The sequence below is a fragment of the Vidua chalybeata genome, chromosome 9 (genome assembly GCF_026979565.1).
Source record: "Vidua chalybeata isolate OUT-0048 chromosome 9, bVidCha1 merged haplotype, whole genome shotgun sequence".
NCBI classification, from domain to species: Eukaryota; Metazoa; Chordata; class Aves; order Passeriformes; family Viduidae; genus Vidua; species Vidua chalybeata.
This window is the reverse complement of record NC_071538.1, coordinates 12,275,058-12,300,536: the sequence shown is the minus strand read 5'-3', so window position 1 is coordinate 12,300,536 and position 25,479 is coordinate 12,275,058. Positions and strand designations below refer to the sequence as shown.

The 25,479-nt window shown below is 47.6% G+C and overlaps 1 protein-coding gene across 1 annotated transcript; it reads left to right on the top strand.

Annotated features, from left to right (window-relative positions):
• The first annotated feature begins 3,401 nt into the window (after window positions 1-3,401).
• On the top strand, window positions 3,402-23,254 carry SLC5A9 (solute carrier family 5 member 9). Its single transcript, XM_053950351.1, has 13 exons — window positions 3,402-3,431; window positions 5,169-5,273; window positions 7,095-7,259; window positions 9,810-9,915; window positions 10,489-10,569; window positions 11,325-11,530; window positions 12,349-12,484; window positions 13,336-13,443; window positions 13,625-13,775; window positions 14,828-14,996; window positions 15,522-15,737; window positions 21,122-21,260; window positions 22,806-23,254. Exons 1-13 carry the CDS (start codon window positions 3,417-3,419, stop codon window positions 23,012-23,014), a joined length of 1,806 nt encoding a protein of 601 aa, XP_053806326.1. The 5' UTR covers window positions 3,402-3,416; the 3' UTR covers window positions 23,015-23,254.
• Window positions 23,255-25,479: the final 2,225 nt, after the last annotated feature.

The window sequence follows — 25,479 nt, the reverse complement described above, 5'->3', positions numbered from 1 at the left end:
ACTGAATCCAGCACCTTCCCTGGCTCCTCTGCATGGCATTTTATCCCTGTCTCAGCACAGGTGTCCCTAACTCACCCCGGTTAAACAAACAAACAAACAAAAGTAGTGCAAGGAGTCTTGAAGTGATGGAATGCCGCCAGGTTTATGGGACAGTCCAGGAGTGAAAATCAGAGTGTGGCCTGCAGAGGGAAGAAAAGAGCCGTGGTAGCACCACAGCGCTTCCCGGGGGTCTGCTCTGCTTCCCGCTGCTCCTCTGGAGCAGGCTCCGAGCTGAATAGCTGCCTTTAAACATTAAATACATTCAAAGCCCATTCATATCACACCAAAATTAAACTGTTGGATTTCATTCAAGAGTCGCTCCCCTGAGAAAGAGCTGAGAAGAAAATAATGGTTAGCTGAATGCCTCACCCATTCAGCACACAGGAAAATCCCCCAGGAGGAAAGGTAAGGAGGGAGGCTGGGCTATCACCTCACCTCATTGCATCGGTATCTGTGTATAAACCAATTTCTCAATCCACTTAGAAATTCACTAATTGTCATTGGAACTATTTGCTGATGACTGTGAAGTAGCTTGGTAATGAAGAGGAAGTCCATTTATTCGTTAACATTTGTGAAAATAATTGCCTGTCACTCCACCGAACATCCTTTGCCCCAGAAACACTTGCTCTTCAGCACCTTTTTATTTTTTCTGAGCTGCACCCTTTGAAACGCCACTTACAATTTCCAGTCCCTGGAGGGCTCGTTCTCAGCCTCTGTGACAGGAGTGAGGGTGAACACCCCACAAGGGGACACTAAACGTCCTGTCACTTCTGCTGCAAGGAGAGGAGAGTGTATTAACTGTGCTGCAGGGTCTGGCTGCCCGGCTGCAGCTCCCAGGCACTGCTGAAATGGTGGCGTTTACAGGGCTGCTGCAACTCTGCAGCCCGCCCCACACTTCTGCTGGGCACCACAGCAGGGCTGGGAGAAGCCATGGATGCAGGGCTCGGTGACAATGGGGCTGTCTCTGGCCAAGGAGACAAGGTGGCCCCAGCAACACCATGTGAGCTTCAGGGGCTGCCTTCTGCCCCCTGTTTGATAGCCCTGCTCTCAGCCTTCACCAAGACAACAAAAAGACTGCAAAAAGGCAGGCAGGCACCAGGACGTGAGTCCTGGAGGGAGGAGGAGTGTTTTTTTGGAAGGTACAGGAGTGAGGTCTCAGTGGGGAAAGGATGAAGATCTGTATTCCTCAGCTCTCTGTGCCAGTTGCCCCCATGAGTGCAGCCAACACCTCTGCCAACACCTGATCCTGCCGTGGATGACACAATGTGGGGATGGCTTTGTCCCCTGTGCCCACAGGCTCACCCCCCTCCGTGATGCCCAGCACTTCCTCTGCTGCCACCACCACTCCCACCAGCACAGGTAACTTAAACCAACTCATTTCTTCACTTTGGCCAAGCAAAATTCAGCATTCCTGTGTGGCCAAGAGGCTCTGAGCCCTCTGACAGCTGGGGAGAGTGGGTTTGCTGCTGCAGGTAAGCTGCACACTTGAGGTCCCTCACCAGATCCCTGGAGAGAAGTGGGAGACAGAGTTTGCCACCCTCTGAATCAACAGAGATCTGCCAGATCGCACGTGCTGGCTTACGCTGCTGTCATATCTTTCACTCCAAGGCTGCTTGTTTGCTTGTCAGCTGTGATGCACTTTTATTGTCTCCTGAGCATGTGAAGTCCCAGATCTGTACCCAGGGCAAGGAGCACTGCATCTCCTGGGCGTGCATGGCCCCCAGTGCTGGCTCAGCAGTGCACAGAGCGGGAGATAAGCGCTGCCCTGCTGCTGGGACCCTGCACTGTGCACCCACTTCTTGCCCGGGGCTGCTGCAGCAGGGCTGGGAGCCACGGAACAGCAGCATGTGTCATTCCCTTGGCTGTGGGCAGGGACAGTGGTCACATCCCCAGCAGGAACCTTTTGTGATCCTCCCAAAGCTGTCTCAACAGAGGAGGAGAGGTTTGGTGTGACCCACTCCCTGTGCCCTGGTTCAGGGGGCTCATGCTGGAGGGTGCTCACCTTGTCTGCAAATCAGGATGAGAAATGTCCCTGCTGAAGGCCTGGGTTCACAGTTTGATATGCCATGGGGTCCAGCACTCTCCTCCTTCCTGCCCATGTCCTGGGACACAAGGTTCCTACTGGGGCTGGCAGAGCCATTCCAGAGCTGGCTGTGGGGCACAAGCCTTCTCCAGGCAGTCCCCAGACCTCAAAGCAGAACCATCTCCTACATCCCAGTGGGTGTCACCAATGGGTAAATGGGCAGGAGAAAGCACCACTGGTAAACGGACACAAGGGAAAATGGGAGGAATCCTTACACCACAGAGCTGTGTGGTGGCCCTCTCTGATGAGCCATGGAGACCAAGATCCTACTGAGAAATGTTAGTCACAGTCCTTCCTGCGTGGCCTCTGCTCCCCACTCACATCTTCTTGGCCCTGTTAATTATTACAAGGGAAACGATGAAGGCCAACGTGCACTTAAGTCCAGCATGAGGGAGAAAATCACCAGTTTGCTCACAGCCATGAGCCAGCCGACCACAGCCAGCACGGAGCTGCCTGGGCTGCCAGGGGACACGGCAGCAGCCTTTGCAGTGGCAGACATTGTCGTGGTGGCTCTGTACTTCGCTTTTATCCTCGCTGTCGGGATATGGGTGAGCCCCTGAGGTGGTCGGGTTTGGGTCTGCCTGAGCCAAGAGGCTTTCATACCCCCTGGACTCCTCCTGGGTACAAAGAGGTTTGCCTGCAAATCACATCCTCTGCACAACTTATCCCACGGCCTGTGGAGCAAATCTGGGGGTGACAGGAATCCTTCTGTGAGCCTTCACATCCACCCCGCATGGGGACAACTGTGGGATCACTCCCTGGAGGTTGCTCTGGGAATGATGCTCGACTCCTGTGCTTCAGAGCAGTCTCAGATCTGGGTGTGGACAGGCAGGAGGCAAAAGAAAAGCCAAGGTTGTGCTGGAGAAGACTAAAATGGGACCTTAAAAACCTTGGAAAGATTGTTGCTAATGATTTGTTCGTGTTGTTTGGCAAAGGCCTCTGTCACAGACATCTACTGCGTTCTGCTTGGCTGAACTGTTTTTTCTTCCCCAGTTGGTACATTCAGGGAGAAGTCATTAAACAGGTACAAGCAGGTTCTTTCCAAAGCACGACTGTCAGAATCCTGCACAAAAAGGGGCAGAAGAAGTGTGTGAAGCCTGGCATACTTAAGAGATCCATAAAACTATTTTGGAGCTGGTGCTGAGGCCAGGCACTAAGGATTCTCCGGGCTTGGTCTGACTCAAGGAGGGTGAATGGAGGAAAACACTTTTTCCTGTTCTTTTTCCTGTGCTTCCAGTCATCGATACGAGCGAGCCGGGGGACTGTTGGAGGATATTTTCTGGCTGGACGATCCATGTCTTGGTGGCCTGTGAGTGAAATGCTTCTCTCTGTTTCTCATGGTTTGAAAGCAATTCCAGGTGTGAGAGCAGGTCTGGTGAGGGGACCCAGTCTTTACATGTTCTGACTGTAGTCTTGAGATGAAGGGGACAGATGAAGGATCCATAAGGAATCATCCTACTCATCTTTGCCAGTGGGCTGCAGCACGGAGCTGCCAGGCCAAAAGGGCAGCTCAGCACCTTCAGGGTTTTCCAACTCTCAGTTTCTCTGCTAAAGCCAGCAATAGAAATGTTCCCATTGATGAAAGTTGGGGAATGCTGGCTGCCTAGCTGGGTTGGAAACTTTTTGGCTTGAACTCACCACTGATGTTCCCAAGTCATGACAGCATTAGGTAATCTAGGAATGTGTTATCCAGTAAAGAGCATTTAGACACTGAATTAAAAATAATCCCTAATCCCAGGACTTTGAGGCCTTGCTATTTTAGAGCAGAGTTGAGTTTATTGACTAACGATGTAAAGGATATAAACTTCAAACCACTGAAGTATAAATCTTCACTGTGAAGGAAAAAATAATCTATTGAAGGCGCCTTTTCTTGGGAGTGAAAGGTACATATAAAGATAATTTAGAGTTGGAAAGGAATAAAAATGCCACAGGAATAAAGATTCTTCTCAGCCAATGCCAGACTCTAGAACCATATATCTCTCCAGTGAGTCGTGGGTAACGGAATGCACTTCTCAACCAAAACAGGTTTTTTCTTTTTTTCCTTTGGCTGTGCATTGCCCATAAATTCTCTAGGCTAGATTTTCAGCCTCTTCCACCAGAGACACATACACCTCTCTAAAATCTGTCATTTCTTAAACGTTCTTTAGACTTCTGTCTCAGCCAAGTAACATTTAATGCAAAAGCTTAGCTTGATGGTTTTCTCTAATTAGGAGGAGGGAAATTAAAAGATACTAAAATTGAATATTTTTTCCCCAATCTTGATCTTTTAAACAAGATTTCTGTTTTGTTTTTTTTTTTCTTTTTTTAAATATTAAAAAAATCCCCCACACAAATCCCAAAACCTCCTCACTGCTTTGGCTCCAACCACAGGTGGCTACAGAGGCTGTTACAGGTCAGCTCTTGCCTCTTCTGAGTTCTTTTAGGTTCAGGGCAGCCTCTAACGCTGTTCACTTCTCAGATTTGTTTGTCAGAGCTGATTCCACCTCTGCAGCTCTCCTGCAGGCTCAGCTCCTTGTGGCCTTCACCTTGAGTACATGACTGGCTTATCTGCATTTTATTATTGTTTTTATGAGAGTGACAGGTTTCAGCTGTGCATTAAATAGCCTCAGCTAAGACCTGATATTAAATTTCAAGACATGGGGAGGCAGAGCAAGGGTCAGCAAGGCCAGAGATGGCACCTTGTAGCTGCCTAACATGGGAATGGAGAAATCCGCCACGTTTCATGGACACTGAGGAGTCACCAGGCTCCCCTCCCTCTGCTGTGCCCCTGTAACAGGCGTGCTTCTCAGGAGAACCACTGGCAAAGTGAGCCCTGATTCTGAGATTAAGCTTTGCACAGCAGTGGGGGCAGTGGAAGGGAGCAGGAATGTGCTTTTAGATATGAAAATGTAGGGTTTTTCAAGAGGTGAAGGAAAACCCAACTCTCTGTCAGCTGCCTAACCACAAGGAGATGAGATCCTGGGGAAAGAGCCTTCCTGGGGGAAATGCTTGGGTTGATAGAGAAGTTCCTCAAAGTGACTTGCTCAGTTTTATCCCTGTGCTCCAGATTGGAGCATCCCTGATGTCGACCGATGTGGGCAGCGGTTCGTTCATCGGCCTGGCGGGCACGGCAGCAGCTGGGGGCCTCGCTGTTGGGGGCTTCGAGTGGAATGTAAGTGTCAGTTCTCTTGTCAACTAAGATGTCACTGTCTACAAACGGACTGGGGTTTCTCTCCAGAATCAGGTGTTTAACAGTATCAGTAGCAACAAGTGCTCAACTCTCAGGAGAGAAGCCTGCAGACATTCCGACAGCCTTGGAAACATGAGATCTTTATTTTAGTTTAAGTGGAATTCACTAGAATTATTCGCTCTTTGGCCTTCCCAGTGGTGCATGGCCTTATTTTTAAGCTTTAGTCTGCACTTGTGAAGATAAAATAAAGGATAATGAATACTGGAAAGGTACTTGGATAATAGCAAGATTCTGGGTGCAGGGAGCTGAAAAAAAAGCAAAAAGAAGCAGCATGTGCTCCCATATTCACTGTAAATCCATGAAAATCAGCAACACTCTCTTCACCTGGCAGCTGCCAAAATGTGGCATCTCTGGGGTGAACATCTGGGTGTGAAGGCAGGTCTCATTCTGCCTTGTTGAAGTGGCCTGGAAAATTGCCACTGACTCTGCACAAGAGCATGAAAACCAGGCCCTTGGTGTGTGGTGCTAATGAAATTTCTCAGCTGATGAGGAGTGAGATTAGTGCCAGCCTCACAAGAAGCATCACTTGCCTTACTCTGAATCTCTTGCCTACCTCAGCAGAGAGTGTTAGGAGTGCCAAGCACAGGCAGGGTCCACCAAAAGCTCTCTCCTGGGGTATGCATTCACTGCAATGTTTTTTTCTAGACCATTAAGGTCACCTTTAAATCCTTTGTGAAGAAAACAGAGACTGTGTTCAGCCTGGTGCATGTAGGACATAATATTGGTGTACTCAAAGGAAATCTATTCAAGTCACTTTAGAAGATCATGAAAACAAGATTGTGTTTCAGGGCAAATCTAACTTCATGTGTTCAGATTAATTTATTTCAGATTGGAAAGAGAACTTACATGTGCCATTACTCTCTCCCTGTGCCATGGGGCATCATTCAGCTGGAGGGATCATATGAGCATCTTTCATCACAGCCAGTCTCTGCCACTGCAGGTGCCAATGGCTGCTCTCAGTCAGTCACAATCTCTGCTCACAGAGATCAGTTTTTTTTCTGAAAACTTAAATAACTGATCAAAGTAAATATAAGGATGACAGATAATGGCTGGAGACAACTAGGAGGGGTGAGATTTGATGATCCAATGGCTTTCATTTACTTTTAAGTTCTCCTGTTTGGGCTTTTGTTGGGAATCGGAGAAGAAATACATGAGGAATGCCTTTACGCTTTCCAAAAGACTCTTCACCTGTGGCAAAGCAGCTAAAGTGCCTCTTTATCTACCAGTGACAGAAGCACATCTGCACCAGCCTGCAAGAAGAACATCCCAGCAGAGTCTTGCTGTTGCTTATTTTTATGCTCCGCAGGGACAGTCTGCTGCCTCAGCCTCATCACTTGCTAATCGAGCAACAAACAGATGCTCCCATCCTGCTCTGAATCACTTAACTCTTCACTGTCACAGCATCAGTGGTTTTAAAGGCCACCAAATACACCACCATCTTTCAGAGATCCAGAGCAACAGAATACACCACCTTGCTCTAAAGACCAGGGGATGGAAGAGGAAGTGACATGACAGAGAGAAATAGAGTCCTTAGGAGGGGAACTTCAAAAGCTTTTGACTGAACTGTAATAATTCCTCCAGCTGCTGGCTCATCTTCTGAGAAGGGAGAAAAAGTCAGTCTGCTTAAATACATCTCATGGCACTGTACCTTTCTGCTTTTTTAGGATGGCTACTGACAGAACAGGGGGAAAAGCTGTTCCCATGTGTTGAATCCTGTGCCTTTATTCTCTGTCTCTTTAACAGGCCATCTGGCCACTGCTGGCTCTCGGCTGGATCTTCGTGCCAGTTTACATCACAGCAGGAGTTGTCACCATGCCTGAGTACCTGAAGAAGAGGTTTGGAGGGCAGAGGCTGCAAATCTACATGTCTGTGCTGTCCCTGATTCTCTATATATCCACCAGGATATCCGTATGTATCCAGCTGAACGCCACCCTCGTGTCAAGGGCAGGGATAGGGCATCCTGGTACGAGGCAGGGCTGCTCAGAGAGAGCTCCTTGAAAGGATCAGCCCTGCTCCCAGGAACAGCTGCAGTGTGTTAGTGTGCTGCTCTTGCCTCTGTATTGATCATGGAGACCTTTCCTAAGAGAGGGACAGAGCCCTCATTAAACAGCAATGCACAGTGAGAACTTTACAGGGATGTGCAACTAATTACTAAACAGTGTAAGTACTGTGGGCTGTCTGCCTGCTTTTCCTCTTCTATCACATCAAACCTTAGGCATCAGAGATAGAGGAAGGGCTGCATTACCCCATGTGAAAATCTGGCTGGCTGCATCTTGTAGAGATGAAATTCTCTTAAATTATCATAAACCTGCTGTTGTTCTTGTAGTTGAGTTTTCCGCATTAGGTATTTTATGGTTGTTCCTCTTTCTTTCTCACTTGTGTTGCACAAAAAGGGAACAGTGAAAGGGAGGTAGGTTCTGGCTTAAGACAAAATGCAGCATCTTTTCTGAATTGCTTGTAGCATTGTACCCTGCTGGTAGCCAAAACCCAGTGTACTGGCTATACTGGGTATTTCCCCCTTTTAAATGCCATTCACAAAGAAACAGAAATTATGCTCAGATATTTACTAAGAACTACCTGTGCCCTTGGAGGGAGAGAAGTGTATTTGAGAGTCCATTACAGGGACTGAAGATGTCAGTCCTTTGTCTCCAGCTGATGATCCCAAGGTCAGTACAAGGGCCAGTTTTCACTAGACCCTTCTGAAATATTCAGATGTCAAATTGCCTTGGGAGACACTGACTGGAGATAAAACACTCATGTGACTTCAAGGTCCTTCTCCCAGGCTTATTATATCTCAGCTCCTGGGAGGGGCATTAAGAGGAGTTCCAGGCTGGGAGTGTGGGATAGATTTCCCCCTCTAATGGGCAGCTCTTGGTCATGTCACCCACTGCTGTCACCACTGCCTCCAGCTTTGCTCTGTGGGACCGGAGCATAGCCCTGGGTGACAGAGTGAGTGAGGTCCTGCAAAAAGACACTTAAAGCCTCTTTACCTGTGAGGGATAAATGGCAACTCTCTCCTGCAGCAGCCCACAGTGAGCACAGCCACACAGACAAGGTATGAAACAGAGCTGTCTTTCAGAGTGACCTTCAGCAGAGCAGCATTTGCCAGTGCTTTTCAGAGCAGGACCCTGGCCCCCATCACTGCTGTTTCATCTCAGTGGTTTCTCCTCTGTGCAGCCAATTCACGCGTGGCTGACGGATGTGGCTGGAGGAGTTTATGGCCATGACAGGTGCTTTCTATTAAGCAGAGCTATTGTTTGTGGAGAGCTCATTTAGCGGCTGGCTGGACAGCAGGCACTTGGTTACAAGGAGGATTTTTCTCCCTGTGCTTTCTGCCCAAACATAGGTCAACAACCAGGGCACTGCAGAGTCTTCTTGGCTTGCAAAGAAAACAGAGATCTCAATAAACAGTGTTGTCAGAGGACTGATCCTGCACAGCTATGGAGGTGGTTGTGTTTCCTGCGGGGAAGCCAAACCCCAGAAGGGGCAGGGATTCCTGTGGAGTTCTGGCTGTGCCTGTTGTGTCTCAGGCACACAGAGGTCAGGGGCTGCACTGGCTCCTTGCTTTTAAGGTGCTCATTTCAGATACAGCAAATGGAATTCTTGCCCCATCCCTTCTGTCTGCCTTGATAAAGGTCTTCACCTGTATCTCACCCCATGCCAGACTTGCAGGTGTCCCTCTACCTTGCTTTCCCAACATAAACATCTCCCATATCACCTTCTGCAATTTTGAATGATGTTATTGTGTAATTACAGGTTTCACCCGGTTTCTGGTGTCACTCTGCCAGAAGAGCCAAACAAAACACAGCTGATGAGACTTTCTGTGTTTCTAGTGAGGTCCTCAGCAGGTATAATCTGTTTTTCTGGAGTCACTCTAATATGCTGAACTGCATGAACAGAAAAACCACCTGTTGACCTCAGATAAACAAATCATGGTACAAGATATCAGTGACTCTTAAAGAGTCTTTCAAGAGGGAGTGTCTCTGGACCATGAGGCCACCAAGAGGTAGCCCTGGGAAGAACAAGGTCTCTGCTATCTCCTCTTTCCCTCCTGTGTCTACCTGTGGATACATGGGCTGTGCTGTCCAGGGATGTGCTCACAGTCACCAAAAGAGGTGACGATTTACACCAGTCCTTCTCTGTGCCAGCCAGGATTCTATGACTCAAGATGGTCTTTATTTTGATGACTTTTTAGTCCTTTGGTGTAGCACCTTCATTTTCACCCTCCTGCTCTCCTGGATCCTGAAAGCTCTGACCTGGAGGAAATTTTTTCCTTACAGCAAAACAAGGTTCAGAGCCAAGAGTCCCAACAGCTCTTCTCCTCCCCTTCAGTTCACCTTGCTGGTGTCCTCCCCTGTCAATGCTTTCAGCTGCAGAGGGCTGCAGGCTGCTTTATTAGATTTTACTTGCACAAAGCACTACTAATGCCAGACTGCCCTTGTTTTTTTTTTATTCCAGACAGACATTTTTGCTGGAGCATTGTTCATCCAAACTGCTTTGGGCTGGAACCTCTACTTGTCCACTGTGATCCTGCTAGCAGTGACTGCTGTCTACACCATAGCTGGTAAATAGCTGGTTTTAAAGGGCACATTATAAACTGAAGCCTAGGTTATAAGTTCCCCATTTCCTACAGAGGGGAAAGAGTATTCAGGTCCTGGTCTGAGGGAGAGATTGCCCCAGTTGCTGGTAGTACTTGCCTTGTCACTCCCAGCTGTTGGAGACCTTTGACTCTTCCCCTCTCCCCTCTTGGCCCATGGGAAAGTGGTACAGGGGGAACATCACTGGTTTTGGAGGATTTTCTAACACTGCATAAGGCTCTTGACTCCCTCTGTGCAGGAAGTTACCACTGCCCAAATTGGCTATTTTGTTCCCTTTCTGCAAAATTACCAACTTTAGCTCTTAAAATACTGAGCTGCCTCCAAGTTCTCACATGAACATGGAAAACCTTCCACACTGCTCCTCCTGGGAGGGCTTGTGACAGATGTGGGCTCCAGAGGACCAGCTAAGTGCCAGCTTCTCCCAGTGGGTGTGTCCTGAAATCACAGGGCTGGGGATAAAGAAAGCTTTTTCCCAGGTGAGGTACCTGTTTCCCTGTGCATGGTGACACGCTGACTGCTGTCTCTGGTTCTCCTGGCAGGGGGTTTGACTGCTGTGATTTACACAGATGTGCTGCAGACCCTGATCATGGTGCTGGGAGCTTTGGTCCTCATGTTCATAGGTAAGGGGAACCTGCAGTGACACCACACAGCAGTTTAGTGGTCCCAAGGCCACTAGACCTTGGCAGGGTGCCTCACCCTTTCATGTGGTGCAGAAATGAGTTTTAGCCACTCACAAAAGTGGTGCCAGCACAAGTCTCATTCTCCAAGCCATCATACTTTCTTCATCCTTTGCACTAACTGTATGGAGGTGAGGCTCTGGATATCTTCACCTCACTGGGGTTGCCAAAGAACTTTGGAACATCACATTCTCAGAGCCAAATTCAGCTCTCATTAGCCCATGTCAATTCAGAGTAACCCTGCTGACTTCCACTGCTGACTTTTGGAGTTCATGTGGGTGCAACTGAGCATTATAAAATGATAAAGAGCAACAGGGAAATGACCATCATCAGTCTTCGTTTTAAGCCTTCTTGGCAAACAGAAATATCTAAACTAGGTATATCTTTTTCATGTTATACTTTCCTGCTCTAGCTTTTGGAGGGTGTATAAGTAAAACTAAATGCTGATAACATTGCAGGGATTAGGATCATGGAGGTTTTCCTGCACTGATCCTCTTCCAGAATGTATTGTTTAAACCACAAGGACTCTGGGCAAAATCCAGCTGACTTCTGTAGAAACTTTGACTGCAAAAAGCAAGGATGGAATGAAAAGTAAAGGAGATAAGAGGAAGATAAAAGAAAAGTAATAATGAGACTCAGATTAGATAATAACTTTGCATGATGCAACAGCCCTTAAATCACTGCCATTTTCTTTACAGGGTTTGAAAAAGTTGGCTGGTATGAAGGACTTAAGGAGAAATACAGCACAGCAATACCAAAGATCACAGTCCCAAACACAAACTGTCATCTCCCACGTGCAGATGCCTTTCATTTGTTCAGGGATCCCATCACAGGAGACATTCCCTGGCCTGGCCTTATATTTGGTCTCACTGTGGTGGCTCTTTGGTGCTGGTGCACTGACCAGGTAAATAAAATCTTTCCCTCAGCAGACAAACCACCACAGTTATTTTCAGTCCACTCCTCAGTCTGTGGATCTGTAAGCTGAAAAATCAGTGTGCCTCAGTGTGCAGGAGTTGCTACTTTTTTTACTGGTCTAGACCAGAATGTCTCACTCCTTCCACCTTCTCAGCAAGCTGCTAATTTTATGCACTTCTTAGTGCAGTGAGAACAGGTTGTTTTCATCCATCTTTATCCCACTGTGGGTTGGTGAGTACTGGGAATCTTCATGCAGTTAGCATGACAAGGATATAAAAATGTGAATCTGCTGCTGGCTGTGCTGTGACCTTGAGTAGACCTCCAGACAATATTCCTCCATTCATATTCCCAGATGTCTCGTGTCCCTTATTCCTTTTCAAGCTACAAACAAGGAAAGCTGCGTGTGTTCCTTGAGACACGGTACTTCTGTACTTTCAGATGGGATAATTATGAAACCCCCCCACTGAGCTTTTACCAAAACACCCACAGTCTGCTTCATTCCATGTCTCTTGCTGCCATACAGCTGCTGTCTCCAGCCCTCAAGGTGCCTTCATTTCAGTCAAGGGTGAAATTATTCCTGTAAAGGAAATTTCCACGCTGCCCTCTCCTGTAGCCTGTGGACTGAGCTCTGAGTGGTGGCAGCAGGCTGCAGTCAGTGAGGTGGGAAAACTGTCCTTGGCATGCAGAACACTGTGGGATCCTGCGGGATGAAAGTCATCCCTGAGAAGGAGAGACAGAGAGAACGGATCCTGCTCTCTCTGCTGTGCTCCCGTTTCATTCTCTGCTCCCTTTCTGCACTGGTTGCAGGTGATGGTCCAGAGGTCTCTCTCTGCCAAGAACCTCTCCCATGCCAAAGGTGGATCTGTGCTGGCAGGATATCTGAAACTCTTCCCTGTGTTTTTCCTTGTCATGCCAGGAATGATCAGCAGAGCTCTTTTCCCAGGTAAGCCTTCCCATCTTCCTTGACACAGGGCTCCATATCTGCTGTGACCACTAATCCCACACAGGTGTGCCAGCACTTTTACATCTTAGAAACTGCTGTCCTGCAGGCATGTTCATAGAGATTCCTGTTGCACCATGGTGTTCCCAAGCCCTCCCTCCACCTCCAGCTCTCCCACAGTGGCAGAAATCACCAGGAGCAGCCATAAGAGGCATACTTTGCCATTGGGGGCATATAGCTCCATGCTGTGGACATTGCATTCATCTGGAGGGAGTCAGTGACATTAAATTCATGGAGCACTGAGGCTGTCCTTCAGATCCTATGGATTACATCCATTAGGTATTTTGGAGCCTTTTAGCAACCAACCACACAGATTCATTTAGGTCCTGGTGGATTAGGCTAAATGAACCTTCCTTATATCCCAAGGAGCTCTCATTGCTGGTTTCTCCAGAGCCTTCCCCTTTCCAGGAGGAATAACTTGGTTAGAAGGACCACTCCCAGAGAAAAGAGCTTATTTCCCAGATTTCCTAAATAGGAGTAAGTGAGCCTCCAGAATCCCTGGGAACCCAGCTGACAGGTTCATGGAAATAGTCCAGTTCCCACAAGTGACAAATCATCAAGGATTACAGTTATGCAACACCCAGGAGAGTTTCAGCTGTATCCTGAACAGAATTTGAAAATGTCATCTCAAAGTTTCACCTCTATTATACGATATAAAGCATTTTCCAGCTCCACCCATTGTAGCTGTATTCCATCTCTGAATTTATATGAAACTGCAGAAGGCATCAGGATTTGTTCCCTTGATCTGAACTGGGGTTTGCACTGACTCCTTGTTGTTTCCCTGTGTTCCACAGATGAAGTGGCCTGCGTGGACCCAGACATCTGCAAAAGGATCTGTGGAGCTGCTGTGGGTTGTTCCAACATTGCCTACCCCAAACTGGTCATTGAACTCATGCCCGATGGTGAGGAACACCCTTGTGGAGCTGGGCTTGAGCCAGGCTCTGCACGGGGGGATCAGGCTGCTCTTACCCATCCTAAGGATGTGGGAATCTTACTGCAGATACCAGACAGCAGGGTGGAAAAAACAGCACTCAGAGGGCCCGGGCCCAGTCCTGATTCTCTTTCTGTGTTTGGCTCCCGCAGGGCTCCGGGGTTTGATGATTGCAGTGATGATGGCAGCCCTGATGAGTTCCCTCACCTCCGTTTTCAACAGCAGCAGCACCCTCTTCGTTGTGGACATCTGGCAGCGGCTCCGCAGGCAGGCCTCCGAGCAGGAGCTGATGATTGTGGGCAGGTCCTTGCATTTATTTATGTCTCGTTCCTCTCATCATCTGTTCTGAGAGCAGCTTTTACATCCTCCAGGCTGGACTCACTGAGAAAAATCTGGTGCCTGCAATACAGAGCAGGAGAACAGCTTGGGAAAGAGCGTTGTGTATTCCAGCTTCGTCTTGGATAGGCCTGGTCAAGGAGAAACTCTGAGTGTTCCACTGAGCTAAGCAGATAATTGCCTCTCTTCTCTCTAAACTTATTATAAGTACTGCTTTAAACGTAACTTTTAGAAAAGCCAAAAATCTTCTTGAGTCATTGTCACCAGAGGTCTATAAAAATGTTATTTTTGCATCAGACAGGAGCGATATGTTGCAATTACTTTTTTTTTTCTTTTTCTTTGGGGAAAAGTGCAGATCTGAGCCTCCCAGCTTTCTGTCTCTGTGATAAGTTGTAGTGTCCTTTGCAGATAAGCCTTGGTGCTGTGTTATGTCAGGGGCATATGAAGTTCTCCTCCAGACAGGGGAATTTGGGCTGCATTCAGTGTGGAGGTTTTGCTCTCCAGTGATGAGCATTAAGGTCTAAACTTTGCTGAGGTGTGGCTGAAGGCTGCAGGCAAACTCACACTTCACCATGGCGGGGTGGGCAGAGGACAAGTACCTCTTGTTCAGCAATAAGGACAAACCTCTGTGGCACACAGTGCAAAGGCAGAGGAAGGTTACAATATTCACCTGAGACCCCAAGCACAATTTTAATAAGCAGCAAATGAGTTGGAATTTGGCAAAGGCAAGAGACTGAGCACATTACCTGCTTGGAAAGGTGGCAGAAAGATTGCTTTCACAAGCTACCATCTCCCTCTTTCTGTCATCTCCAAGAGCAAGGTCATTGAAGACCATGTCACACTTTAGGACACACCAGGCTCACATCGGGAGAACAATTTTCTCTTTTCCTGTGTACACAAGGAAAGGTTCTTGAGAGTGATCTGTGGATTTTTTCTTAGAAAATTCCAGTAACAACTGGGAATGTGCTTTCCTGCAAATCTACCTGCAGAGTTAATACAATTTTATCCTTCTCTTTCAGAATCTTCACCCTCATCCTTGTGGTCATCAGCATTCTCTGGATCCCAATCATTCAGTCAGCCAACAGTGGGAAGCTCTTTGACTACATTCAGTCCATAACCAGTTATCTGTGCCCACCAATCACAGCCCTCTTCATCCTGGCAATCTTCTGCAAGAGGATTAATGAGCCTGTAAGTGAAGTGTCAACAACCAGTTGATACATGTATTTAATTTGATAAAATAAATAAATATCTCTTCCCTCAGTACTTAGCCTTTGAACTCCTTAAACTCGGAGCCAGTCCAGCTCAAGAGTGACAATCAGACAAGCTTTCCTGGCATGCATTAGTGGATCTTAGCCCAGTCTCTTGTGGGTGTGGGTTTGCTTCAAAGAAGTCACTGCAGGTGGTACTTTTTGGCAGTCCCATTTGAAAGCATGAAAGGGAAGTTGTTCTGCCATTTAGGGATGATGTATCAAAGTCTCATTGGAGCAGTGTTGTTAGGAGGAGATTCTTGCATTGTTTGTGCTCTGTGTGCTCCATGTTCAAGGGCAACGAGAGAAAATGAGGATTTTTTTGCTTGAAAAAATTCTCCTTTGATGCACTTCAGTGTGTATTTCCATCAGGCATAAAAAGTCTTGGGAAAGAGGGAGAGGAGAGGGAAAACTACAACCAGAGGTAATTTGCAGTGACCTTTTCTCCATGCTTGCCTTTTCTCAGGGTGCTTTCTGGGGCCTCGTGGCTGGGCTTGCCGTTGGTCTGGTTCGGATGATCATGGAGTTTATTTATAGCGCCCCGTCCTGCGGGGAGGAGGACAGGAGACCAGCTGTGCTAAAGGATGTGCACTACCTCTACTTTGCCCTCATCCTCTGTGTCCTCAGTGCCATTGTCATCGTCCTCATCAGCCTCTGCACCCCACCGATCCCTGAAGAAAAGGTAAGTGAGTGGCAGTGACACCCTTTTCCCAGAGCCCCCATCTGGATACCAAAATTCCCGAGATCTGCCCTTTCCTGTTCCTGCAGTGGCTAGGAAATGGTGTGTGATGCATATGCTGCCAAGAAGCCCTTGCTCCTCAGCTCTCCCTATTCCCCAGATCACAGAGTGTTAATGCTGCTGAGCACTGAGTGCTTCAAATTGAGTGTGAGTTCCCATGCTGTGCCCAGAGCAGGGCAGACACCACAGCCCATCATAACTGGAATAGAAAGAAAAGAAGAAGGGGAAGGAGATGAAATCACATTACAGAGCACTGCTGAGGAGGAATTAAATCTATCTAATTGTAGTATCTAGCCTGCTTCAGCAGAGCCAGCATCAATCTTGCAGGCAAACTAGATTAATATCTTTTGCAACATGGGCATTTAGGAAAATAACATTTTGTCCCAATGTGATCTCAATTAAATTTAATAACTTTGAGGGAAGAGCAACTTTCTTTTACTTAACACATTAAAATGGTGCAGAGTTGGGAGGTTTTATATTATAAAACCTTAAAGCAACTCTTTCCAGTCCCAAGTTTTAAAGTAGCTGCCAATATAACAAAACTGCCACCTACCTCTCAGCAAAGGTTACTGGGTAGATTAAAAAGTCCTATTTTTTCCTATCTAACTGCATGAGAGAGAAAATGCTGTGATGGCATCAATCTGTTGCTTCCTCATAACTTGTAAGGCATTAACCAGCTCCATCAATGTTTGATGGAATGTTATAGGTGTCAAAGAGACCCCGCTCCTGAAGATTACATGAAAGCAGGTGCTCAGATAGGGGAGAGGAGGAGGGAGAGAGGCTGGCTTTGTGTCTGCTTGGAGATAAACTCTCAGCTTTTATTAGCTATCAGAGGATCCACATGGGAGAGAGAAATACTGGCAAGGAGGCACCATTAGTTCTGCTGCTTACGTTGTTCATGACTGCTCAGGGGTGGCCAGATGGTTGCCAGCAATTAATTACTGCGGTTTAATGAGTTCCCACTTATCATCTGACCTGTGATAGCTAAACATGTGCAGTGCTCCCTGCCCACAGCAATAGCAAGATAAGATGCATTAACACAGCACTGGTGAACAGTGAGCATCAAACCAGCAGTTCAGGAGATGGAGAAACTGGCCCCAGCACCTCCAGGCTTTTTAGTCTGACCTCTGAGGTATGAAAACATTTCAAACATCTTCCAGGAGGGGCATTTCAGCATGGACCCCACTATAAAAGAATGAGAGAAAGAGAGGTTACGATCTTGGATTCCCCAGGGGAGGTTTTCAGTGGTATTTCTACTGAAATGTGTGAGTTTATAGGTGCTGGATGTAAGTGATCTTATTTAACACATTCTTCAAAGAGCCAGGGTATGGTCAGGCAGGGCAGGATTTTGTCTATTATCCCAGAGGAACAAAGGATGAGAGGTGGTGGCTGCCCTGCCTCAGGTACCTCTGGAGAGCCAGGGAGGGAGGAGAGCTTGCTGAAGGGCAGCACTGGCCAGGAGCTAACATCAGCTGGGCTTTTTGAGGTAAATGTTCTCAATAGAGATGCTCAGGATAGCCTTTTGGTATGCCATGGACCCCACATAGTGCTGAGCTCAGTGCTTGACCCCTGTGTAAGAGATTCTGTTGTAGAAAATGAACGAGAATTAATGATACTGCCTGTGGCAGTGAAAGGCTGGACACAGAGACCCAGATCAATCATCTGATATTTGTGGTGACCATCCCATGTGCCCCCTACCCCTCAGTATCTTCCCACCACAATGAAAATGGGATGGACTGCCAGGAAATTCGTGCCACTAATCAGTAGCTCATTCCCTCTTTCCATAGCTCAGTAGGCATGGGAGAGTCTATCCCCATTTCTTTTTTTCTGATTCCATTCAGTTTCTACTATTTATCCTGATTTCAACAGGAAAAGTCTGCCCTTGTTCCTCAGAGAAGAGCCAAAGAAAGGCATGGGGTTTAACTGAAGTAGGAGACAACTCTGCTGGGTTTCTTCCTATCTGGCACGAATCTCAGTGGGCAGCACTGAGACCAAATTTTTTTATTTTCCTGGGTCAGCTTCACCCCAGGTTTTGCCCTAGACATGAGTAGAGGTGTGGGTTTGGACCATCAGTTCTGGTGACATGGTTTTTCATGGTTTGCCCCCTCATCTCCAGTGAATCTGTGGCTGTGCTGTGCTGGCTCAGGGACAGAAGTGTTTTGGGGAAGGAAGGGCAGGAGGTGGAGATCAGCGTGGATGTGCCAGGCTCTGACTGTCTGGGTAGAAAGTGGCACCTGGCCTTTGTGTTTGGCCATTATTTACTTGGCATGCAAGTGGGCAAACCTGTGGTGAAGAGCCTGAGTGTCCCTATGACAGTGGCTGGGAGGGGGACACTGCTGAGTGTCCTGCACGAGGATCTCTGAAGCTCTGGTGCTTCCTGGTCCCTTCCTGAGACTCGGGTGTTTCTCCCCTAAGGCTCACACGGGGCTGGTTCTGCTCGTCCTTAACTGCAGTGCTTGGGGATGGAATGATGAAAGACACGGTACGAGAGCTAGGAATTGTGTCATTTGTTTTGTCAAGCAAAAAGAGCAGAAAAACAAGGCAGCAAAGACAAAGCCGAGGAAATACAGTGATAGATCATACCTCAGCAGATGTAAATCACCACAGCTCCATTGCCTTCAAAGACCAGGAACAGCTGTTGAGCACAGTTATGTTACTTTGCACCAGCTGAGGATCTACACTGGACAACTTTAAATATTGAATCTCAATGCTTTTGAGATAGTAAATGGGCAAAAGGAGAAAAGAGATTTGTATCTGATGTTAGAGTGGTACGGCTAATGTTCCTGGCTTTAAATGAATTACAATCTGAGAACTGCAAGCTGTAGCATTTTCTCCTGCTGTTTTGGACACTCTCCCATCCCTGTGGTGATTGATGCTGTGCTGGAAAACAAGTATGCAAAGAATTTGTTTGGTATGCTCCAGAGTTCATATGTCTTCATTGTAGGTAGTCCATATTGTGTCACGCCGTCCTTGAAAACCCTGCAAAAGAGCTTACAATTAAATTTGAGACTGTGAAGCTGAAACACAACTGTCAGGTGCCAGATGGCATTTCGGAACAGAAGGATTTATTCTAGTTTACAAACAACAAAAGGAAAACTTTGCTGAGTTCTTGCAAACTCCCTTGCCCAAGGAGACTGTGAGGGAGAAGAGGGAGGGGAACAGCCCAGCAAGCACTGAGTGCTGCACCAGCAGGCCAGCTCCCCAGGGGTCAGGGTCACCCAGACAGGCTGAGGGACTGGCAATTCACCCGCTGTACTCTGGGGTTGGGATGTTCTCCCTGTGTCTTGAGGCATGGCTTCAGTGGCTCCTCTTGGTGCACAGCTTAGGCGGAGCACCAAGCCCACCTGGGCTGGTCTGAGCCCACCCTGAGAGCTCTGAGGTGCTGCAGCTGGAGCTCCCACAGCATCACTTGGTGGCACTGAGAGCCAGACACGCTCAGCTCTGTGGGTGCTGGCAGGAGCAAACTAAACGGGGGGGACACAGGGGGGACACAGTGCCCGGGGGTGACTCTGCAGATGGGAGCAGAGCCACAGGGCCCCCCAGGACCCTCCTGCTCCCCTGCCCTTGGACATGGTGGCTTCAGGCAGCACTTCCAAGGTCCCATCTGCCTCCCCCTCCCATCCCTTTGGGAGGCTGTGCCAGGCAAGCCCAGCCAGCCCCGTGGAGGCCTCCATGGCCACACAGAGCTGCTGCTCTGCCCCACACCAGTGGCAAAGAGCAGAAGGGGGATCTCAAGGAATGCAGCCAGCCCAAACCCACGCGAGTTCAAAGCTGCAGTGCTGGTGAGCTGCCTCACCAGGAGCTCTGCAGGGTGGTGGTTGGCTTTATTGGCCATGGAAGAGGCACCAGCTCCTGGGTGGGTCAGGGAGGTGATGCCATGAGGTTCCCTGTGTCTATGCTGCTTTCCATTGGGAATTGCATCCTTCTGCTGGAGTCTAAGCCCTAGGTACACCCCAGCCCTTGAAGATTTTGCTGCAATGTGCAGAGACAGTGGTTCAGTGACACATGAGAAGAGGAAAGAAAAGGAAAAAAGTTTTGGAAATCCTTTAGTACCCTGGAACTTTACTATGCTCCAGTGACATTTCCTAAGTGACCTAAAAAAACCAAAAAAAGAATCCCCGAGAAAGATGAGGATCATCAAATCAAAGCAATTTAGCACTTCATGACAAGAAAGATTAGCCCTGCCCAATGCTCATCTTGGTTGAAAATGATTTAAATAAAGCTATAAATCTTCTGGAAATTATGCAACATTCTGTGTCAGCTGGAGGCTTCTGCCTGGATTTGTGTGTGCAAAATTCAAAAATTAAACTCACGTTACTTTGTAAGTGACCCATTGGGGAAGTTCATTTCCATACGGGCAGAGCAGGGAGGCAGCTGCTCCTGGGGCACGTGTGTGACTTTGCCTGCCCTGCTGTCACCACTGCACCTCTGCACTGTCCCCCCTGTGCCCCTCTGCCAGGCAGCCTGGGCTGGAGCTGGCAGCTGCCCTCGGGAGGGATGGATGAGCCTGTCCCTGCTGCCCGGCCTGGCCAGGGCAGGGGTCAGGAAGAGCCACCGGGATCCTGGGCATGCCAAGGTCAGCCACAGCAGCAGCAGGCCTGGCTTAACCCCAAATCTCCGAGCCCTGGGGTGTGTGATCACCCCACAGCTGCCAAAGGGCCACTGAGGTTTGCAAGATCGATGTCTCCTGTGCACCCCCTGTGTTCCAGGGAGAATTTCAGGCTTGCTCTGGGATCAGAGTTTCAGAACTTGGGCATTTGTAAAGCAGGCTGATCGTCCTTCATGGCTTTCTGCAGAGACAGGCAATGCCTTGTATTGGCCCATCAGAGAAATCTGGAATTTAACAAAGATCTTCTGAGGCCACAACAGCTGTCTGTGACTGACTGTATCCAGAGAGGGTGTCTTGGCTTCTTTTTTGATTTATTTTTATTTATTTGACCTTATTACCCTCCCCTGTTGGAGGGCTGCCATTCTGGATGCAGACCATCATTGTTTCAGATCATTCACATGACCCTTGCAAATAGGAAGCTGCTTCTCCAATGTCTACTAAAGGGTTACTCAGCAGAGACAGGGACAGAACAAGTTATGTAAAAAAAATGGAAGGCGAGAAACCAGATTATTTCACATTTTTTCTCAGATTTTCAACTCCAGCAGGATGGTGCCAACCTTCTTACCCAGCGTGTGGACACCTGTGCAGGAAGGAAGAGAGGGAAAGTGGGAGATCACCCTGAACAGGCCTCAGCATCACCTTGGACCTGTGCCCCCCAAGGAGGGAGATATCTGGGACAGACAGGCAGTGACCACTTTCTCTCTGTCCCACTTTGCAGCTGGATGGCCTCATGTGGTGGACCAGGCACAAAAAGGCACCTGCCATAAACCTGGAAAACGGTGAAGAACAGACTGACCCAGAACAGAGTGAGAAGGACCTGGTGGAAACTGCAGCTTCAGATGATAAGGAGGAGGCAGGTAGGGCTCTGTCTGTGAACAAACACACTCACGTGCCTGGGAATGCACAGCCAGGATCCCATCAAAATCCCCAAAATTCATGAGGAGCCACCTGGTCCATTCACTGGAGCTGGGGCTTGTATTTACAGTTTTAAGGATGTGATAATGAAAGTGTTGTGGTTCTTGGTCCTCCCAACATCCCTCTGAATGGCTCAGAAGAGCTGCCACCCCTGAAATAAAGAGCACCAAAATAGCAGCACAGTCTGAGGGGACCAAGAGAGCCTGGGAGCAAACATATGCACTTTGTGGATGCTCTAGAATGAACCCACAGGCCTCACTTTTCTCATTTCCATGATGCCAATAGGATCTTTCCATCTTCCCTTAGATGTAAGCCATGGTTAAAACTCAGAACTTAAATAGCTCTGTGTCCTACCAGAGGTATTTAATAGGAAGGAAAGCAGAGCAAAGTGAACTTAAAGAGTTGTCAGGAGACAGAACAGTAGCAGGAGATGCTACATAGGCTAGTTCTTTTCAGAGTGGACAGAGCTTTATTCTGCAAATCTATTAAAAATGCAGCTTTCTGGTTTTGAGCTTAACTTTCGAAGGTTACAGAAGTTCAGAGCAGCAGAATAAAGACACACAAAAGATTTTTTCACTTCTTCCATTTCTGGTCAGTCCAAAGGACACAGGAACCAATCACAGAATAAACAGAAGTGAACAATAAACAGAAGTGAACATCTAAACAAATCCCCAATAGAGTAAATAAAAAATATCCCAAATAGAGTAAAGTTGGGGTAAAGTTGAATGCAGTTATTCAGCATTACTTCTTATTTCTTGTCAATTCCTAGTTCACTTCACTAGCTCAGATTTTTATAAACAGATATCCTAGTATTTTGGTAATTAGCAGAGATGAGGAAGGAAATGTGAAACACAGCGGTTGACAGTTTAATGAGGGTTTTTTTCTGAGTAACACCTTTTTTCAAGACCCTATAACATCCTGTATTTCAAATAAGGTTATATTTGGAAAGAACAGGGAGTGAAATACACACAGCACAGGACTGACAATTAAAGCACACACTTCACCTGGCATGCCATGTGTAATAAACAAGCTGGGGTATCTCTAAATGGACCATCATGCTGTCAGGAATTTTTAAAAGCGGATGGAATCTGGGCTGGGGAGGAGGGGGAAGAGGTTTGTTAATTAACTAACGAGTGATTGGTGCAATCAACCCACTGCAATCTGTGCTGTACATGGCCTAGGGAGAAGTTTTCCTTTTCCTTTTCCTTTTCCTTTTCCTTTTCCTTTTCCTTTTCCTTTTCCTTTTCCTTTTCCTTTTCCTTTTCCTTTTCCTTTTCCTTTTCCTTTTCCTTTTCCTTTTCCTTTTCCTTTTCCTTTTCCTTCTTTTCTTTCCTTTCCTTCCTTTCCTTTTCCCTTCTTTCCATTATTTTGCATCTCCCATGCAAGGTCCCTCTCAAGTCTCACTCCAGACTGACCAAACAACTGGGAGAGGGGAGGGAAGGGTCCCAGTAGATTCCAACAGTCAAGTTTTGGTCCCTCTCTCACAGCAGCCAAACATCCCTGGTGGAAAACGTTGTACATGTGGTTCTGTTGTCTGCCCACCGGCCCCACGCCCACCCTGTCCCAGGAGGAGAGTGCTGCCCTGGAGCACAGACTCACCAGCATCGAGGAGAAGCCCCAGTGGAGGATTGTGTGTGATATTAGTGCCATTCTCCTGATGGCCACCAACGTCTTCCTGTGGGCATATTTTGGCTGAGCTGGGGTCGGGAATGGCGTGGCTTTGGTTGCTCTCACCTTCCTGTCTAAGCTGGGAGCATCAGGTGACAGAGCAGCACAGCCTTTCCCTGGAGGCACCGCTTGCTGGGAATGACTGTGGGGCTCAGTTTCTCCATGAGGGGTGACCAAAACTCAGCACTGGTCACATCTGGGATACAAGGGATGTGTGGGATAGCACACGGGACAAGTCAGGAGGTTTGGGGTCAAGTTTAAGGGTGCAGAGCTGAGCCCAGCAAGGAGCAAAGGCTTTGGAAAGCCCAGCTGTGGCATGGCTGGGGCCTCTCTCAGGGCTGACTTTGCACTGCTGTGCTTAGGGGAAGGAGACTTAAACACTAGCTGTGTTTTTTTATATGGCCAAAATTCAGATGGGATCATTTGGGGACCACTGGATTAACTCAGCTGTGACAACCCTGGCTCCCACAGCCTCCCCACAACCTGTGTGGGACCCCTCCCACCCCACCACTCACTGGCATCAGCAGTGGGTACAGGGGGCTTCTTCCTGCTCCCTGAGCCCCCCATTCTGCCCCCTCTGCTGCACGAGGGCTGGGCTTACACTAGCCAGCCTGAGCCTGTTTGCTCACAGGGCTGATGCTGCCCCTTAACAGCATTTCCAGCAATAAAGGTGCCTGGGTAACCAAGCCAGTCCTGGCTCTGGGTTATTGTGGTGATCTGTCCTGCTCTGACACACAAAGGGCTCCCTGGCACACAGCGACCTGGCTGTGGCAGGGAAAAGAAATATCTTTCCTTGGGGCCTGGGTCAGGATCTCACTTTCTTGAGCAAGTTCAGGCTTTTCTGACCCATCTTGGTGCCACCACGTAATGTCAAAGTCTTTGAAACCATGAAGAGACAGCAGCACCCACTGTTAAGATCTGTGCCTGGAGAAGGCTGAAAATGCCCACAGGGATGTGACCCTGCATCCAAAAGGCAGGTCCAAGTCACCATGGGGGTGGGGAGGTGAGGGCACACAGAGAAGCACAGCACCATAAAGGTGAAGAAAATGAGTCATGAGCCAGCAAGGAGGGAAGAAACAAGGCTCTGTTTCCACCAGGCACGGGAAAGTTGGGCCATGATTTCCCTGCTTCTCCTCAGTTTGGATGGAGCTGGATGGGGTCTGTGCTGGCCTCATGCAGGTCAGTAAAAGCATTTGCTCATTCTAAGAGGAACACAGAGATTTCTTTGAACAAAGGACCTCTCAGCACCACGAGCTGCCCGTCCATCCCCACGGGAGGAGGGACACGACACAGACCTGGCCTTGCCTTTCCAATACTCAGTTTCAAGCAGGCAGCGCCCAGATTAGAGGGTGGCCTCAAAACATTTAGAGAAAATCAAGTTACCAGCAGTGATTAACAGCTGTCAAATGTCTAATAATAACAGGTACATTTTTAGTGCATTTAGAAATACCAGGGCTCTCACCTCCTCACCCTGGGCCACAGAAATCCTCAGCAGTTCTCAGCTTGATGTCTTTATTGGCTTTTTTGGACCACACATCCCCTTAAAGTGTGGGAAGGCAACATCAAGTAGGATGAGGAAAACTGGGGCAACTTTTTAAATATTCGAGATTATTTTTTCCTTTAAGAAATATTCAGTTTTGCAGACAGTAGAACTGAATAAGCCTATTTTTTTTTTTTTAATGACAAAATATTTTTGGTCTTTGGTTATGTGATGAGTTCTTCCCATCTCACCCCACGGATCCTTGAAGGTAACTTTTCATTTAAATTTATAATGTTGATGTTGATTAAACAAAATAATGCACTTTGAGAGCTGTGACTGCATCTCTGAGCTTGGCTCTGAGAAGGAGTGGAGACACCCACACTGCCAGATGCAGCCAGCTGTGCACCCCCAGGAGGAACACATTTTGTGGGTAAGCTTATTTGATTTCACTACTCTGCTTTGAAGCACTGAAGTGAAACAAAAAGAAAAGAATGATTGGGGAGGGGAAGTCTGAGAGGTTTGATTGAAATAAAGCAAAGTTGTCTCAAAACATCTTGACCTTTGCTTGTGTTTTCTAGGAAGACGATGTAATTAGCAGAAAAGAAAAATTAAAACCAAATCAATCAAAAAATGAAACTCCAGCTGAACAGGAGCACTGTGCAGGCTGGTTGTGGCAGCAGGGGATGAGTTGTGGTGTCCTAACAAGAACACATTGCTCTCAGGCTGTAACCAATATCCAAGTGCATTGGCAGCAGATGTTATTAATGATGCCAATACATATTTTCTTATTAATCTTCCATACTAGGCTTGTGTCTATCTGCAAATGATTATCATTCATTTTCCTGACAAATCTATCAAGATCATTTATTACTGTTCGGCAAAGGATCTTCTTTTAAACAAAGATTAATAACATTGCATTTTATTTGGCTGGCTGAGCCAAAGGAAATGAAATTAACAATGAGCCCTACAAACATGTCATCACTTTAATTTACCAGAAAATATTTTAAAATGTT